This window comes from Sorex fumeus, unplaced genomic scaffold (genome assembly GCF_029834395.1).
Source record: "Sorex fumeus unplaced genomic scaffold, SorFum_2.1 ptg000007l, whole genome shotgun sequence".
Classification (NCBI taxonomy): Eukaryota; Metazoa; Chordata; class Mammalia; order Eulipotyphla; family Soricidae; genus Sorex; species Sorex fumeus.
This window is the reverse complement of record NW_026606064.1, coordinates 20,524,698-20,545,035: the sequence shown is the minus strand read 5'-3', so window position 1 is coordinate 20,545,035 and position 20,338 is coordinate 20,524,698. Positions and strand designations below refer to the sequence as shown.

Below are 20,338 nucleotides of genomic sequence, written 5' to 3'. Positions count from 1 at the left end.
GTTTTCCTCTGATAAGATTGAAAACTTTCAGGTTTTGGCATCAGCTCTCTCCAAAGTACCTTGGCATACATGCTGGAAGTAGTGAGGAGCATCCATCCTCTCTACCCAATCAATTCAGAGTCAGACAGAATAATTAGGTTCTTGAAGTCAGAAGTCCAGGCCCAATGGCAGTAGGAGTCTCAGCTCATTCTCTCACAAGGGCGAAATCAAGGAGTCTTCTGGGGCTCAGACTTGTTGATACAGCTCAGTTCCTTGGCACAGTAGGACTCTGTTACCCTATTCCTTGATACCTGTCAGCCAGGGATAGACCATGCTCTGCTCCTGAAAGACTCCTTCATGCATGCCTTTTCCATGTGGTCAAACCAGAGGTATTCACAAGTAACCTATTAATTTCTTCATCATAGCTGGAGAGTCTCTGTTCACATTTTTCCTTTAAGGAATTCTCAGTTTCTGTTGAATTAGTGACACTCACCTGTATGTTCATAGGCCCATCTACACTCGAGGATTTTTGGACATGTTTTGCACAAGGAACAGGCATCTTAGTGCCATTTCAGAATTCTGCTGACAATGCTGCCATAAGATAGAAGTAAAAGGTTTCGTTTTGTGAAGGATAGCTACCATCTAATATGTATTTAACAAATTGGCTGGGTTTTACCCTTCAGTAATACTTTGACAAGTAATACCAAGGTATTAACTGTGACTGAGAAATCTTTACCAGTTTGCTTTTATACTGTTGTTACCTAGAGTTGTTTTTATTTTAAAATTCAAAAGCTTTAGATTTTTAAAGAATTTTTAAATGTAAAGCTTTTTTATTTGAAAAAGGTGTACCTGTACTAATTGGGATACTTTAAAGTTTTCAGAAATTATCTTCTTTTGCTTAAAAATATTTATTTCTCTGTACTTATTCTAATTTAGCATAGTTTCACACCTTGGCATATTCAGTAGTCTAATTTTCTGATTATGTCTTTTTTTAAAATATATACCTTTTTTTTAAAAAAAAAAAAAAGGGAGGGGGAGGCTAATACAAAGACCAGTCTGTTATTAGGTATACTTTTCAATCTGACTGATGCTAAAAATTAGTTTTAATATAATAGATTGTGTTCGTAATGTTTGAGCAAAATTTTAAATGGTGTGATTTCCTGGCTACAATTAAGCTCTAGAACAAAATGACTTTATAGATGTCCTAGTGAAAATTATGTGTATAATAAACTTGATACTTCCTGAATGTTGTTATTTATGAAACATAAAATTATAGGTACAAAGAATAAGGGTACAGTACAGTTTACAATTGAAAGAAAGACTAAATCCTTTTTAAAAATAGGATTAACCTTTTGATTGAAAAAAATTCTATACTTTGGTTCTGAAAATGTGTAGGTATTGTAACCTTTGAACAAATGATATGGACCAGGAAAAAGGTTTACTTAGCTAGCTCTAGTAATTTTGTGTTATAATAACCTTAATATCTATATCTTTTTATATCTGTCTTCTACATTTCTTCTCTACTTTCCAGTGTTCCTCTTACATTCTTTTTGGCTAATAATGTTTCTCTAATATTCTCTTCAGAGATGCTCTCAAACTGGTTCAGCTAAAGGAGATGGGCAAGATCACTGAATCCAGACCACGGCCAGCCCCTTCAGCTATTCCCACAGAGCCTGTGTCCCCCCAGGCCACCGCCACACCACCTCATGGTCGCCCAATGATCCCACCAATTTCAACGCCTGGCAAGCCCAACGTCCCGGTAATGTTGTCTAAATGGGTTTTTATTCTTAAGATTAAAATGAGAGAAATCGGGAACCATAATTGTACATTGTATGAATTCTTTTATCAACCCATTATAGTGGTAGCTAGGAGTGATCCCAAAAAAACCCTTCAGATGCTTTGTTTTGAAGATTTTAACACAAATTTATATCTGTGCAGTGTTAACTTCCAAGTAGAACACTAGAACCGTGATTCAATTGACACGGCACAAATTCCATAACCTCAGTACCATCTATAGGCTCTATAATACTATATGCTTATTATAGTATTATAGAGCCTATATATGATGTAATATAATATGTCACTGTCCTCCCGTTGTTCATCGATTTGCTCGAGCGGGCCCAGTAAAGTCTCCATTGTGACACTTGTTACTGTGGTTGGCATCTCGAATACATCACAGGGAGCTTGCCAGGCTTTGCCCTGCGGGCAACATACTCTCAGTAGCTTGCCGGGCTCTCTGAGAGGGGCGGAGGAATCGAACTCGGGTCGGCCATGTTGGCTGCGTGCAAGGCGAAGGCCCTACCTGCTTTGCTATCGCTCCAGCCTGTAATATAATATATAGTATATTATACGTATGTGTATATGTGTATATATATACGTATATGTATATATACACATACATATATAGAATATAGACTGTAGAGGCACTATATACTTCTCACAGTTTTTCTGCCCTTGGATGCAACACTTACCCGTTAATCACTGTCACTGTCACTGTCCTCCTGTTGTTCATCGATAGTAACGTCTCCATTGTGATACTTGTTACTATGCTTGGCATATCAAATATGTCACCGGTAGCTTGCCAAGCTCTCCAAGAGGGGTAGAGGAATCAAACCTGGGTTGGCTGGGTTTTCCGCTTGCAAGACAAATGCCCTACCTACTGTGCTGTGGGGTAGCTCCAGCGCATCTGTTGATAATGAATACTAATTTTCTTCAGTTGAGTATATTTTGTTTTTTGGTCTAAGAGAATTTATATTCTCACTATGAGTATAGAGACTATATAGCTAATTAATTATTTTCCAATATAAACAATATTAGCAGCCCTTTTTACTTTCAAATTATTTCATTTTGCAGCTGCCTCTTAATACCTTTTTTGTCATTTGCTTCCTTTCAGATGACATTCAGAATAATCAGCTTTATTTAAGATTAAATGAGCATTTAAAAAAATAAACCTCCATTGTTCTCTCTTATGGAAAAATATGTTCCAGTATAATATTTCAGAAGAGTTAGAAGTAGTATAAGTTTTGCAAATATTAAGCATACTTATTTCATCATTTAGATTTATAAGAAATACAAAGTTTCTTGTTAATGAATAAATTACTTAAATTGGAACAATGCACATTACTGTTCAATTTTTACATAGAAAGCACTCTGTCTTATCAAGTACACTGCAATGTCAAATGTTTAATTTCCTAAGACAGCATTGTTAAAACAGAAAACACCAGTATTTTCTGCCTCTTTTCATCCTATAGTGATTAAAAACTGATCTTGGAATGAAGAGGACAAGGATGAAGTTAGATACCACTTAAGGGCCATTATACTTTTGTTAGCGGTCCAAGGAACAGAATGGAAAAGGTCCAGTGAATTTACAGGAAGATTTTATTTTCTCCTTCTTACTTTAGGTTATGAATTTCTAAGAAATAAAGGAGTTATGTGGTTTAAATTATAAACCAAAATGAAAATAACTTGGCAGGTTGTTTAGTATGTTAGATTATTGTTTTCTATTGTAAGCCATTTTTATAAAAATAGTTCTTAGTTTTTGAATTTTATGGGCTGCTTTGAGTTTCATCAGGAAATGATGTTTAGAGGCCGGAGCAATAGTCCAGCAGGTGGGGCACTTGCTTTGCATGCGGCCAACCTGGGTGCACTTTCCAATACCACATGCATTTCTCCAGGCACAACTACCCTCAAAGATACATGGTTTAGGTTTCCCTTTATTCATCTTAATCCTTAAATTCATTCAAAACTAATTTTTCTACAGTCATATACCATTTGTTTCTCAGTCATATACATTAAAACCTGGAAATTTTCTCATATTCTTCCTGTTACTAATTTGTAAAAGTAATTTTCCTGCATTAATTTTTAAGTACTGTCATAAGTCACCGAGACTAGATTTCATGTATGAGGTTTGGTTGTTCCTCTTTTATTTACAATTTATAGAACAGGTTGCTATTTCTTTGCAGGGTACGTTCACTGAAATACCTGCGAGCAACATTCGGAGAGTTATTGCCAAGAGGTTAACTGAATCTAAAAGTACTGTGCCTCATGCATATGCTTCTACGGACTGTGACCTTGGAGCTGTCCTAAAAGTTAGACAAAAACTAGTCAAAGGTAAGGTTGAACTTATTGACTATAAACATGCTAGCTATTAAAAATTCCTTTATTTATAAAATGCACATTGTGTATATTTCGATTTCATCATCTGGGTATATTTGGAGGCTACAGTAAAGAAGTGGTACTCTTTTCCTATAAAAAAATAAGTTTTATCATCTAGGTATATTTTAGGGCTATCGTAAGAGTACTTTTTTCTGTAAGGAAATTAGAGCCTTCATAGTTAGTAAATCATTTTTCATTGCCATACTTGAACAGAGTAATCCTTAATGTTTTAATAATTGTAAAGTCAAAAATGAATTTAGGATTTTGTTTAGATCATCTAAGTATATTTTAAATACCTTTTTCATACAAGTTTTGAGTTTTTGTTTCCTTATAGTATACTTTAAAACTCTTGTATGAATTAAAAACCAATGTTGCTGGGAGATACATGTGTTTTTGTTTGGTTTTTGTTTGGTTTTGTTTTTGAGCCACACCCAGTGATGCTCAGGAGTTACTCCTGACTCTGAACTTAGGAATCACTCAGGTTCTAATTGTGTTACATCTGGCTGTATTCAGGGGACCATATGGGATACAGAACAAGCAAGCACCCTACCTATTGTACTATCTCACCAGCCCCAACACACACTTTTTTTTTTTAAGCATGAACTGATGCTTTGATTTTTTTCATTCTTGATCTATATGTTTTTAATTTTATTTTCTTGCTTTACCATATTGTTTAACACTTGGTACAAGGATGCTTGGTAAAAGCAGATGTTACAGTACAGGGAAAACCTAGAGTGCCGATACGTTGATATGCCTTGAGGAGATCCCTTTCCTTAATGCTGACAATTTTAAGCATGAGTGCATGTTGAATTTTTGTTAGATGTTAAGTAATCTCTGATGCTCTTGTCTGTCATCTGAGATTGGTATTTTCCTGTCTACTAAAGTGTTCATTTCGGTGATGTCCAAATGTTGAGTCCACTTTTTTTTTTCCTTTGTTTTTGGCCACACTCAGGCCCTACTTTTGGTTCTGTGCTTAGGGATCATGCCTGGTAGGCTCAGGAATTGAACCCGGGTCGGTAGTATGCAAGGCAAGTGCCCTACCCACTGTACTATCTCTCTAGCCCCATTCTTCTTTTCTTGAGTGATTCCTCATTATTGTTGATTAAAACACTACTGATCATTAATTTTCTCATATATTGCTAGAATGTTGAAAGTTTTATTAAGAATCTTTGTATTTCTGCACATGAGAAATACTGGTCAGCATTTTCCACTTACTGAGGTTTTTTTTTTTCTTCTGGATTAATCAGATCTCCTGCATTTAGTTTGGAAATGTTTTGTCCTTTATTTTCTGGAAAAGTTTGTGTATTATTGGCCTTTTCTTCTTTTTTTTTTAAGAACTGACCTTTTTTAATTGCTTGTTGTAGTTCACCAGTGAAGCCATTAGATTACTATTATTATCATTATTATTCATTTTTTATTCCCTCTTCTATCTTGCTTTGGGCTGGAGCAATAGTACAGCGGGTAGGGCGTTTGCCTTGCACATGGCCAATTCGGGTTCGATTCCTTTGTCCCTCTCGGAGAGCCTGGCAAGCTACCGAGAGTATTCCTCCCCCACAGTAGAGCCTGGCAAGCTACCCGTGACATATTCGATATGCCAAACACAGTAACAACAAGTCTCACAATGGAGATGTTACTGGTGCTCGGTTGAGCAAATCCATGAACAATGGGAGGACAGTGCTACAGTGCTTCCATCTTGCTTTATCATTGTTGGTTTTGTTTCAGGCAGGTGGGTGGTGGTCATATACATACTGACTGTGGAGCTTGCATGTTCAACTGTTCTCCTCTCTCAGTTTGCAGAGTTTCCATACTTGGTTTAGATGCTCCCCATGGTTTTGCACTCCCTTTTGCCTTAGTACTTGCACACATGTTCACCGGGGATCTTATTTTTTAGTTGAGAGAGCACATACTGATCATAGTGATTACGTTATTCTGCTGTGGTGCTTGCAGAGGTCACAGCCCTTTGCGGTACTTGCATGCACGAGACTGGAGCACAGCCAGGGACTACAGACAGAGCTCCTAGGCTTAGAGCATATTTCAGATCCCGGGGATCTGAAATTGTGACCTTATGCTGATAAGACGAGACTTTTTTAAGTATTTCCTCCAGACTCCCTCCTTTAGCTTTCTTTATGGGAAAGTTTTTTTAAGTATTCAAATATTTAAATAGATTCAAGACATGATTTTTTTTTTCTTAAGTGGATTTTGGTACTTTGTGTTTTTAAAGGAATTTGTCATTTATCAAATTTATTGAAAGAAAGTTGTTCATATTACCACAAATATATAATATCTATAATATGAGCTAATTAGCCATTTTAAAAATTATTGTGTCTTTTAACTTTCCCAATCATTATGACTAAGGTTTTAGTAGTTTTATTGATCTCTTCAGACAAACCAGCATTTAATTTTCTATAATTTCAATCACTTCTATAATTTTATTTTTATTGATTTTTTTTTAAGTTTGATTTTTCTTTGTTGGACTGCTCCTAGCGGTGCTTAGGGCTTGCTCCTAGCTCAGTGCTCAAGGATCACTCCTGATGAGGCTTGGGGGACCATATGAGGTGCAGGGGATAGAACGTGGATTAACTGTGTACAAGGCAAGATCCCTACTCACTGTACTATCCAGCCCCAATGTTTTCATTGAATTCTACTCTTCTATTCTCAGGAGTGATAACCTGAGCCACAGATATCCAAGTAAAAGCTTGAACACCACTGGGTGTGGCCTAAACCCTACATTCCCCCAATAGGAAAGAAAACCAGGAGAGTATAAAGACTTGGAAACCAATCAGAGAGAATGTGATCAGCTTGAGAATACTAAAAGCTAGAGTATACTAAGGTAGAATATATTTAGTTAGAATACTAAATGTGAGGGCAGAGAATGTTAGGTGAGGACTACGGACTTGGGCAGTAGATTTGGAAAAAATCAGCTGGTACTTGGGCATTCTGCACTGCGGGAACTTTTATAGAAAAGTGAGAGACTGTAGAACCTAGGAGAGAGTTCATAAAATACTGCGGTCATATATCTGAGCTTCAGATCATGTCTTTTATAAGTGGCTATCATTAAAACTCTGAACACTGAAAAACCAATCATTATGACTAAGGTTTCAACAATTTTATTTGGAGTTGGGAGAAACAATAGCACAGTGGGTAAGGCACATGCTTTGCAAGATTGTTCATGAGTTCAGAGCCAGGAGAGTGGGACTAAGCCCTAAGCACTACTGGGTGTGGCCCAAAAAATAAAGGAGAAAGAAAGAGTTCTTAAATGAAAAGTTTCAAGCTGAACTGGCAGATAGTTCGAAGGACTTGTGGTCAGCACGCAGAAGAAGACCCAGGTTCATTTCCCAGCATTACGTGGTCAACCGGACACTGCTGGGCATAAAAAGACAAAGCAAGAGGCGGGCAAGAGAGTGGCTCTGAGCTTCAGGGATTGCTCCTGACAGTGCTCAGGGACCATGTAGGATGTTGGGGATGGAACCCAAGTTGGCCATGTGCAAGGAAGGCCTGTTGCCTTACTGCTGTACTATCTCTCTGGCCCCTTTAAGTCTTTTTCCCTAGGAGCTCTTTTAATAAAATACACGTAGTATTTTATTTTTTTAAATATGTTACACCCAGTGGGAAAAGCAGAATAAGATAATGGCATATTTTAGTTATGATCAGCTCTGTAGGAAGGGAGGGAACCCCGGTTTTATCTTAAAATCATTTTGTGTATTAAAAGGATATTGATTCATATGGATTCACCCTGTAAAACCAAACAGTCAACCTCATTTTATTTATTGCACTAGGATCTACGCCAACATTGTTTCATCTTTGGCATTTACTATATCCTGTCTTATTAAATTAAAAAGCAGCTCTTGTTTAATGCAGTTGCAGTGGCCTTAATCTTTTTCATTGTACTCTGAGTTGATAAAAAAAAAAAAATTCAAGCCACTCCTTATTGTATCTGCCTATTTTCAATAACCACATGAGAACTGGGGAAACTCCCTTCTTACAAGGATTCCTGAACAACCATAGGTGTGGTTTTGATGGTCCTCAAACCTAAGTAGTTAGGCCCACACTGCAAGGACAAGCACTACCAAGGGGGATCCTGTAAACATATACAAAAAATAAAAAGATTTAAAAAATTCAGTGACCACATGACCACTCTCTCAGTATAATGATTGTATTTTAAAGCCTACTTGGAATAAAGATATCATTTAAAAAAAAAGACAAGCAAGAAAAAGATAGTCACCTTGTAAACTTCCTGACTATATACCACTGAGACCATTTGTCTTTTTTAGACAGAATAATTGTTTATCTTCTTTCTGCTATTGGTTGAAATTTATCCTCCAAGTTCTTCTAGATACTGGAGCAACATAGAATAATTACTTCAGAGTCAGCTTTTACGTTTGTGTTAATGTTAACGTTATTTAGCCAAGAATGAAACACAGATGCAAGTTTTATATCATGCATGTTTTTTTAATCCTGTATACTATATTGATAAGCAAACAAAAAAGCCTTTGTCTTTAGTCATTGCTTGTGCATTTCATAGTTAACAAATTTGAAATCATAATGATAAGAGAAATTTTATAAAGAATATTTTATGAAGAAAGTTTTATCAGGAATAATTTTAATTTTTTTTTTCAGATGACATTAAAGTGTCAGTAAATGATTTTATCATCAAGGCAGTAGCAGTCACCCTTAAAGTAAGTAGCAAACCCAGACATGTTGACTTTTGAAATATTCATACACTGTAGAATTTTAATAAGTAAAATCCGAGTCCAGGCTCAACGGACCCAGGGAGAGAGATACTCTGCTTGCTCCCACCAACCACAGGTGACAAAGGGATTCTTATCAGGAGCCCCACCCTACCCTGCCCTGTCTGCTCCTACCAACCACTAGAGACCCAGGGATCGGATTGCACACAGAAGACCCACCCTACCCCTACCGGGACCAGATAAATACCCCACTGTCACAACTGCACTACCGACACTACCTCCACTACCCAGCCGCCGCCACACTTCAGGACGCTTTCCGGACCGCAACTCATCATAAGACACTAAATACCCATCTTCCGGAATTGCCGTACCATATTTGATAGGGTTCAAATATGTTAACACCTACGAGGGCGATTAGAGGTCGCCCCAAAAGCCTCTATCCCTCTCGGAAAGACTGGCAAGCTGCCGAGAGTATTCTGCCTGCACGGAAGAGCCTGGCAAGCTATCCATTGTGTATTCGATATGCCAAAACCAGTAATTACAACTGGTCTCATTCACCTGACCCTGAAGGCTTCACCAACATGGCAGCACTGAGAAGGATGAGAAAGGAGCGGCCGATAAAATCTCAAGGCCGAACTAGGCTGCCACAACGAAGGAAGACAGAAATGATCATCTGTACTTTCAGTGCACGTACGCTAGCATCAGATGCATCCATCGAGGACCTGATGGTACAGGCGCGAATGATCAAGTACGACATCATTGGTCTGACCGAGACAAGAAGGCACGAATCTCACCATGCCGTTTTAAACACTGGAGAAGAATTGTTCCTCGGAACATGCGATAAAAGAGGTGGCTGAGGCGTCGGTGTCCTTGTCAACACAAACTTGGCCGTGAGCATTGATTCATTCGAATGCCTAACAACCCGAATCGGACGTTTACATTTGAATAGATGTGGCTCACTGCCGGCAGTTTCTATCTTCGTTGTCTACGCACCAATATCTCATTATGATGAAAGAGAAATCGAGAAGTTCTACATGGAGCTGGAGAAGTTCTATAAAGACCACACCTTCTACAAGATCATTGTGGGTGATTTTAATGCCAAGATAGGACCGAGAAGATCAACTGAAGAACTTCACATCGGGACCCAAGGTCTAGAATGGAATGAACAGGGTGAGAGACTGTCTGAGTTCATCATGTCGACCAAGACCATTCATGGTAACTCACAGTTCCAGAAGGCAGAATCTAAACGTTGGACATGGGAGTCTCCCGGTGGACGATTCCACAACGAAATAGACCACATCATATTCAATCGACGGTTTTGCCTGACTGATGTCGCTGTTGTCCCAAAATTCCAAACGGGATCGGACCACCATCTCCTTCGTGCAAAATTCTACTTCACAGAGCGGGGAGAAAGGACTGCAAAGGTTAAGAAGAGAACTTCCAGAACGACCACCAACTGGGAGCTCTTCGGCACTATTGCGGCAACATGGGAAGATGCCATTGTTGACAACATTGACAAGGAATACGATCGACTGGTTCAGCACCTCCATGATTGTGCGAAGAATGCCAAGAGCGAGATAGCCACAAAAAAACGCCTGTCTTCGAAAACTCTTGAGCTTATTCGCCAACGTGGTTTGGCACATGCCTCAGGCAACCGTAAGCTAAAGTCCAAGCTCGCAAAGCAGTGCAGAGATGCGATCAAGGAAGACCTCAAAGAGAGAAGAGCAGAAGCAGAAGTGCTGGTAGATGCAGCATAAGCCGGGAAAAGTGTTCATAACGCCCGCCTGTCCTTTGCCAACTACAAGACCAAGATGACTGCCCCCCGATGTCCTGATGTATCCATCACATCCTCCAGAACGGCAAAGGAGAAGATTGTCCATGACTTCTACTCAAATCTCTTCGATAGCCATGTCCACTTGCCAACATACCAAATTCCACAGGATGGATATGTCGTTCCCAACGTTCTCCCTTCCAAAATCCGACACGCCATTTTGTCAATAAAGAAACGAACAGCGCCCGGCCCAGACAAGGTCAGACCTGAACACCTGAAGAACCAGCCGTCAGTACTCATCAATACACTGGCTCGGCTCTTCACACGCTACCTGTCTGAATGCAAGGTTCCGTCCCAATGAAAAACCAGCAGGACCGTACTATTCAGGAAGGGAGACATCCATGACATTGGCAACTATCGCCCAATCTGCCTATTGTCTTTCATCTACAAGTTGTTCACTCGAGTCATCCTAAATAGGATTGGCAGAACACTAGATGAAGGACAACCATGCAAGCAAGCCGGGTTCCACAAAGGATTCAGCACCATCGACCATATCCACACGATAACCAAGCTCATTGAGGTTTCTCGGGAGTTCAAGATGCAGCTCTGTTTAACGTTCATTGATTTAAAGAAGGCCTTTGATTCTGTTGAGACGGAAGCGGTCATTGAAGCCCTAGCCAATCGGGGCATTCAAGCCCAATACATCAAGATCCTCCGTGAGCTGTATTGCTGATTCACTACCAGGATCTCACCATTCTACAAAGAAGTAATCATTGATGTCAAGGGAGTGGTTCGGCAGGGTGATACCATTTCACCGAAACTCTTCAGTGCCACCCTCGAGAACATCATGCGATGACTGGAATGGGAAGGAATGGGAGTGAAGATAGATGGTCGGCATCTACATCACCTCCGCTTTGCTGATGACATTGTTTTAATAACACCAAACATCAGCCAAGCGGCACAAATGCTGGCCAACTTTGACCGTGAGTGTGGAAAGGAGCTGAATCTTACGAAGACAATGTTTATGAGAAACAGCCTCGTTCCTGATGCCCCATTCGCTCTCAACGGAACGACCATCTCCGAATGCAACAGCTATGTGTACCTAGGTCGAGAAGTCAACATGACAAATGACCTGGCACCCAAGCTGCGCAGGAGGAAGAGAGCGGCTTGGAACGCCTTCAAGAACGTCGAAGAAATAGCTAAGAGGACGAAGAACCTCCGGCTCCGGGCACATCTCTTTGATTCCACTGTTCTTCCTGCATTAACATATGCCTCAGAGACCTGGGCCCTACGCAAACAGGATGAGAATGCTATTCGGGTCTCCCAAAGAGGAATTGAAAGAGCTATGCTTGGAATATGACGTTTCACTCAAATGAGAGAAAGAATCCGGAGTTCCGACATCTGTCAATGATCAAGAATCAGGGACGCTGTCTCGTTTGCCAAGGTGTCAAAAATCAGATGGGCTGGTCACATAATGAGATTTAAAGACAACTACTGGACTAGAGCTGTTACCGACTGGATCCCATGGGATGTCAAAAGACTGCGTGTCCGCCCACCTACCAGATGGTCAGACTTCTTCATCAAGATCATGAACGATCGGTTTGAGGCTCTTCATGTTCCCAGAGCGAACAGAAGCCATTGGGCTACACTGGCACGCGACAGGGAGGAATGGAGACTTTACTGGCGCCCGCTCGAACAAATCGACGACTAACGGGAAGTTAAGTGATTAAGTGAAAATCCGAGTCACAAAATGTTGGTAATTTCATTGCTAAAAATAGTCTATCATTTAATGTATCTTCCTTAGTTTTGTGGTCGATGTAATTGAGAACCAAAAGCGTTTACAACTTATAGCAGGAAAAAGACTACTTAGTAAACCAGTAGTGACTGATCCCGTAGCTTGTGTAGAGCACATTCTGTGCCTTTAGAAATACAGTGGTGAACAAAAGCCTACATCGAATCTGCTCTTGTGGGGCTTCTATGATTGGGAGGGCAAACAAAGTTTTGTCTGATAGAGAAAGTGCTGGGGAAAGAAGAAAGCAGGGGAAGGCAAGGTAACTGGGGTGTTACTGTGCAGCATTAGTCAAGTACCACGTACCCTCCGCCATGGTGGTCACTGAGACAAGGCTTGCAGAGAGAGGAAGGAGGGAGCCACATAGTGGTGTGAGAATGTTCTGTTCATTCATTTTTTCAGAGCAGCAACCCTGAAGTTTGAGAATCGGGTTGTTTCAAACCCAGCCCTGAGGATAAAGTGTGCCTTCAGGGGGGTAAGAGTGACATTTCACAGGAAGAGAGGGGAGAGGATCAGGGTCTTGAAGTCTACATGAGGCCTTGTGTGAAGTATAGTTTCATTGTGCATGAGAAGAAAGCCTTGGAGGGTTTTGAGGGGAGACATAATCCAACTGACACTATAAAAAAGAGATTACTGTGTTTGTGTGGACCCAGCAAAGGGCAGAAGCAGTGTAGGATTCTGTAGATGATGACTAAAGTGATAGCAGTAGAGCTGGACTAGAGTGAGTTTTTAGTCACAAAGCAAAAGGAAGCAGGATTTTCTTTTGGATTGGATGTAGGATTTGAAAAAAAGAATGAGTATTTTGGCCTAAGCAATATCAAAAATGAAGTTTTCTCTGTACTAGGGCTAGAACCCAGAGTGATCCCTGTGTACTGCTGGAAGGCCCCCAAAATATACCAGAACAAACCAAAAAAAAAAAAAAATGAGTTATTTCTTTGAATGCAGCCTATTAGGTTTTTATTGCAGTTTTCTGATGAACTCTATTTTTCAGATGAAGTTGCTTTTTGTTTTTTGAGGTTTTTATTTTTTGTTCTTACTTTAAGGCTCTCTGTGAAAAAACCTAGTCTTCTGAGGGGTTGGGGCTCTTGTTTATTATTTTGACCTTGAGGCATTGTTAAATGGTGGAACTGAATCTTGAAAGAAATGAAAAGAATGACTGAGAAATGATTAGACAGAAATGAGTAGTGCTGCTTAATAGAGTCCAAGTTGAGTGGAAAATTTATTTTCAGGATGTGGTCAGGAATAAAATTAAGTAGAGATGCTAGAGAGATAGTATAGTGGTTTAGGTGCTTGCCTTCCATGCAGCAAACCTGTATTTCATCCTTAGTACCACTTGGTTCCCTGAACACTGTCAGGAATACGAACTGAACACAGTTAGATGCACCCCAAAAAACAAAGTAAGTAAATGAAATCAGATAGGTACAGGACCTTATTTATTATGCATTATTAGTCTTAAATTATATGCTGGGAGGGCCTTAGATCTTATTTCATAGAGCATTTTTCAGAAAATACTTTTTTTCTAATTTTATCTTTATGATATTTGGCAAAATTATGACTTGTTGCAGAGATTCAATAATTTCAACTGGCATTTTTTATCTATAGTGCAACTATATGCATATTATAGAAATTCAAACATAGTGTATATATCATATATTTGTGAACCTAGGGAATCTCTCTTAAAGAGGGAAATCAAGAATCTACAAAGAAGCTAGAAATAATAAACCAGTGGAGGAGATTGTCTGGGCACAAAATCAAGACACAAAAATTAGTTTCTTTGTTATATACAAAGGATGAATCAGGAAAAAAGGGATCAGAGAGTCTATCCCATTGAACATAGTATCCAAAAACAGCAAATATCTAGGAATCAGATTAGCAAAAGATGTGAGAGACCTATACTATGATAACTAAATCACTTACGAAAGAGATAGAGGAAAACCTGGGGAAATAGAAAAATATCCCATCTTCATGGATTAGAAGAATCAATATTATTTAAAATGACTATCCTGCCTAAGCTATTATATAGATTCAATGCAGTCTGCATCCAAATTCCAACAACATACTTCAAGGATCTAGAAAAGTCAATAAAGATTGTATATGGAATCAGAAAAAAAACATGACTAGCCAGAGCAATACTGAAAAATGAGAAATTGAGAGATCTGGAACTAATTTGGAACTGTATTATAAAGCTATAATGATCAGAACTGCATGGTACTGGAATAAGGATAGGCCGTCTAATCAGTGGGTTAGAACCCAATACCCAGTGACAAAACCCCACGTATATGGACAATTAATTTTCTATAAGAGAGCTAAGAACATGAGATAGAATAAAGATAGCATCTTCAACAAATGGTGCAGGAAAACTGGATTAACTCATGTAAGAAATTAAAGCTGGATATATATTCTCCACCTCACATAAAAATCTATTCAAAGTGGATCAAAGACCCTGATATCCAACTAGAAACTGTAAAATATATGAAAGAAAAATATAGGTAGAATACTTGAAGATTGGGACCTCAGATGTTTTCAGTGACCACTGGCAAAGGCAAAAAATAAAAATAAACAAATGGGACTACATAAAATTAAAGCACTTCTGCATAGCAAAAGAAACACAGGCTAACCCTAAAAGCTAACTGGGAAAAAATGTTTTCATTCAATACATCAGATAAAGGTTAAATATCCAGGATACACAAAGTACTTGCAAAGATCAACAAAAAGAAATTTTAAACCCCTATCAAAAAATGGGCAGAGGAGTGGCCGGAGCGATAGTACACCGGGTAGGGTGTTTGCCTTGCACATGGCTGACCCAGGTTCGATCCCCAGCATCCCATGTGGTCCCCCAGCACCACCAGGAGTAATTCCTGAGTATAGAGCCAGGAGTAAACCCTGGGCATCGCTGGGTGTGACCCAAAAAGAAAAAAAATGGGCAGAGGAAATGAAGAGACTATTTTTCAGAGGAAGACAAGCAGGTAGCCAGTAGGTACATGAAAAAATGCTCAGCATCACTTACCATCAGAGAAACCAAATCAAGACAACAATAAGATTCCATCACACACCAGTGAGAAGGGCACATATCGAAAATAGTAGGAGCAATCTGTGTTGGCAGGGATGCTGTGAAAAGGAAACTCATCCATTACTGGTGGAAATGTTGTGTCATACAACCCCTGTGGAAAAGAGTATGGAGAGTTCTCAGTAAACTTAGAATTGAACTAGCATATGACCCAGCAATTCCGCTTTGGACATCTACCCCCAAGACATAAAAACACTCTGAAAAGGACATATGCACACCATTATTCATTGCTGCACTCAATACGGTAGCTCAAACATGGAATCAACCTAGATATCTGTCCAGTGACAGATGAATAGATTCTGAAGATGTATATATGCACAAGGGAATACTATGCAGCTGCAGGGAATAATGAAATCATGCAATTTGCAGTCTGGTTGGAACTGGAAGATAACCATATTGAATCAAGTAAGCCAGAAGAAGAAAGACAAACCCAGGATGATCTCACTTATCTATGGTATGTAGAATACTGTATGAGGAAATGTATTGTAGTAAAGGGAGTAATGCCTGCATCACTCTTGATTCCAGTGCTTGGAGAGGAAACAGATAAAGAAAGAAAGAAATACAGGGAGGAAAAAGAAAATGGGATTAATAGGAATCAGGGCTTTAGTTATACTAATGATATGGGTAAGTGGTCTAGCCATATATCCAAAATGCAGGCTCAATAATACCAAAAACATACTATCTAAGCTGCATCCATTGAAACTTTATATGCCTGAAACTCAAGTATTCAATAATCTTGTCAATCACAGTTAATTATTAAAGAAAATAAAAAGGGAACCTGCTTATTAAGATCCTGCTATTTCTCCCAAGGCTGCCCCAGGAATGGTGATACTGGCTGTCACTGGCCTCCATCCCCTCTTTACAAGATCATGCTGTTCATCATAAGACAAAGTACATCAGATGTTGAATACTATATAGCCCATAGATCCAAAAAGAGGAGAACTTTTTGTAACCATAATAGGATATTATTCTTCCAAACTAAAAACTATTTCACACTCAGATCTGAATGACTTTTTCCAAACTGAATATTTGTCTTCCTCTATCTTGCTATGTTATATTCACTTTTGAAAATAGTTAACAATTGTGGTAACTATTTTTCTATAACCACTTTGAGTTTGAAACTTCTTTTTTAACCTATTTTTCTATGTCTGCTTTTAGCAAATGCCAGACGTCAATGTAAGCTGGGATGGAGAGGGTGCAAAGCAACTTCCCTATATTGACATTTCAGTGGCTGTGGCAACAGACAAAGGTTTAATTACGCCAATCATCAAAGATGTAGCTGCTAAGGGTATACAGGAAATTGCTAACTCTGTAAAGGTATGTCTTAAAAATCTTGTGGTTTTAAAATGTTACAATTTGCATTCTGATTAAATGTTAACATGATCTGATCACACTGATACATAATTACAGTTTTGTTGTTGGGTTTTTGTTTGGTTGTTTTTTTTTTTTTTACTTTCAAATGTCAGTTGTGTTTATTATTTTACTTAATCATTAAAGTGAGGTTTTATGTTTGTTTTTTGTCTCTGATCATTTTATTGTGTTTACTGTTGTGATACATAGTTCTGAAAGAAACTTTCTTAGCATTCCCTGATACTTGCATATGGGAAGAATGTAAGTTCAGATGGAAGAAACTGAGCCAGCAGTCTCCGGGTTGAAGGTGGTCCCGCCCCTTCAGGGTGTCCCAAGGCACTGGCACTGAAGGGTGGCTGCCCTCTGCTACTCCTCCGGCCTCTGTGTCCCCCCTGCTTCCCAGTTTTCTGTCAACATTATTTTCTCTGATGCACCAAACTCTAGGCGGGGCTCTTTATTACTTCAGCTCAGTATTAGGGTCGGATCCTTACCTTCCCCGTTTCAAGTTGGGGAAGCTGAGTTTTAGCCCCTTTAAATAGTTCAAGTGTCACTTTATTTTTGTTGTGGGACCACACCACAAGTGCTTAGGACTTCACTGGTGATTCTGTACTCAACATTCCCAGTGACAGTGCTCAGGAACCTTATGCAGTGCAGGGGATTGAGCTGGGGTCAGTTTAACCCCTGTCACTGTCTCACTGGCCCCAAATGTTACTTTTTAAGACCTTCTGGGACTTTGATAGTTAAAGTAGCTTCTCAGGTATTATCAGGTCATCGGTCTTTTAAAAATTAACCTTTTTTAAAAAAAATAATTTTGCGTTTCTTATCTGATGTTGACTGTCGCTCATTGCCATTTATCTAATTTCACAAGTGTGGCTGGACCATAATAGTTGTTCCTGTAACTTGTAACTGTTCAGGGGGGCTTTTTTTTTTTAATTTAAAGCTATTTAGTCAAAATGAATTTTTCAAGAAGTTCATTGGTATTGAAAACTCCATCTCCTAAGGACCCCAGTTCAGAACCCAAGCAGTAAATATGTTGTTCTTGCCCTCAGTAATCCCTAGGCTGTCAGGGGTGGTCACTGTGTGGGACTAAGCCCATGCCTCTACTAACTCAAGTTTGCATTCCCTTCTCAAGTAATAATAGAGTGACACACCTTAGATCCCATGCTTTGCTTAATCCGTTATTATTGTAACAGTTTTAAAAGCAGAGGAAAAACTTAACCTCATTAGTTCCCACTAATTTTTCTGGATGATTGAGTAAGAAACGATACATTTTATAAATATTTGCTCCTTATTTTTTTAATGTATCCTTTCAACAAATGCTTTAGGAACACCTACTTTCATTTTAAGTTCCCATTGTAGGAATTCCAGTGAGAATTAAGTATTTTAAAGGGAAAAAAATTGAAGAATCTTCAGCACCAACAATCTTCCTGGGATTGTGTTCATACTCCACACTTTAGAGGTCATTGATAGGAATATCCTGCTGATGTATTTAGGTTCTATAAAGATCCCCCCCCCCCCCCCCAGTGGAGTATGAAGGCTTTTGTTTTGTTTTGTTTTGTTTTGTTTTGTTTTGTATTTGCTTTTTGGGTTACGCCCAGCGATGCTCGGCGGTTACTCCTGGCTCTGCACTCAGGAATTACTCCTGGCAGTGCTTAGGGGACTATATGGGATGCCAGGGATTGAACCCAGGTTGGTCATGTGCAAGGCAAACGCCCTGCCCACTGTACTATCATTCTGGCCCCCAATCTAAGTTTTTAAATAAACATTGTTTTTATTTAGTGATCCTAGTAATACATCAGGATATGTTAATCATTTGTCTTTAAAGATATACTTTTCCGTGGCTGGGGAGACAGCTCAGGGATCAGGAGTACATATCTTGCATGCATAGAGATCGAGTTTGACCCTTTACACTACCTGGCTGCCTGATCACCACTGCATTCTACTTTGGTAGCACCCAGTATGGCTCTGGTAACCCCCAACATAGCTCCCTGAGTAGCATTGCATATCTAGGCCTGAGTGCTGACCTCTGGTTCCTCTGAACACTACTTGGAAGCCCACCCCCCCAAAAAAAACATTAACTTTTCAGAGTGTATGCAATATACGCCTTCTTTTAGAAGCAGTATTGTCAAGAATATGAAAGTGCTTCATTCTTTTATTCCATGCAGAATTGGATTTGCTTTATTCAGGAACAGCTTTGGTGATAGCATAAAAAGACTAAAAGTCCAGTTTAAAGTGTTTAAATTGTACTTCAGATAATTTTTACATGAAATAATTAAGAAGAAACCAATGCATTTTAACTTTGGCAAATAGTGAGTTGTGGCAGATGCAGTCTTTAGAATGTTTAAGCAGATTTTAGAAAGGCAATTATAAAAATTAATACAGAAGATGATTACAATATTGAGAAGTGAAAAACAAAGTCTGGGGTTACCTGGTTTTGTTTTGAAACTCTGGAGTTATATGTATGACAGATAAAAAAGCAAAACCTGCAGGCAGAGGCTGCGTCTCAGCAATTGAGCACATATGTATAGGGCCCTGCTTTTCATCCCTGGCACACAAAAACTGAAAGGTTAAAACTAATGGGTTTGCCCACAGCACTCAAAAGGAGAGAGATAACAAAAGGGAATGCCCTGCCACAGAGGTAGGGTAGGATGGGGGGTGGGAGGGATACTGGGACTGGTGGTGGTGAAGAATGGGCAACTGGTGGAGGGATGGGTATTCGATCATTGTATAACTGAAACCCAAGCACAAAAATTTGTAAGTCTACAACTGTACCTTGTGGTGTTTCACTAATAAAAATTTAAGGGGGAAAAAAAACCTGATGGTTTGCTTCCAGTGGATAAATTTTTCACACTGCTAGATTGCCTCTTATTTTCTTATAAGAAAGCATTTTATTGACAGAATAGAAAATCGGAGTATATATTTGGAAAACACTGAAATTTTCCATGTAGTAATGGTAGCACTGTAGCACTGTCCTCCCGTTGTTCATCGAGATTTGCTCGAGCGGGCCCAGTAACGTCTCCTTGTGTGTTTGGCATATCGAATACATCACGGGGAGCTTGCCAGGCTTTGATGTGCAGGCGAGGTACTCCCAGTAGCTTGCCGGCCTCTCCGAGAGGGGCAGAGGAATCAAACCCGGCTCGGCTGGGCCGGCTGTGTGCAAAGCAAACACCCTACCGCTATGCTATCATGGTATGGGGGTAATTACAGTATTTGAAGAAGTTTTAAAGAGAGTGATATTTTTTTTCTAGAATTTGTATCAGCTCTTTAGTTTTTAGATGATCTGTGCGCCAATTTATTTTTAAAATTGTATTGGGAAACATTTATATGGTACATGTTATGAAATCAGATTGAGACCTATTAGAGATAAGGGTATATATATCCTGTAGAAATTTCTCAGGTGACAAAATCAGCTCTATAGCATAGTGTTGGTTGTCATGCCCTCTTTGTGTTTTTATCAGGTTCTGTCAAAGAAAGCAAGAGATGGAAAATTGTTACCTGAAGAATACCAAGGAGGATCTTTCAGGTAAAATACAACATTT

The 20,338-nt window shown here is 39.2% G+C and overlaps 1 protein-coding gene across 1 annotated transcript in view; it reads left to right on the top strand.

Annotated features, from left to right (window-relative positions):
• The window catches only part of PDHX (pyruvate dehydrogenase complex component X), a 65,618-nt gene that overhangs the window by 42,599 nt on the left and 2,681 nt on the right, over positions 1-20,338 (top strand). Inside the window, exons 6-10 of the mRNA XM_056135710.1 lie at positions 1,564-1,738; positions 3,942-4,089; positions 8,752-8,810; positions 16,608-16,766; positions 20,258-20,322. Of these exons, the coding sequence (XP_055991685.1) occupies positions 1,564-1,738; positions 3,942-4,089; positions 8,752-8,810; positions 16,608-16,766; positions 20,258-20,322 (606 nt within the window). The remainder of the gene's footprint in view (positions 1-1,563; positions 1,739-3,941; positions 4,090-8,751; positions 8,811-16,607; positions 16,767-20,257; positions 20,323-20,338) is intronic.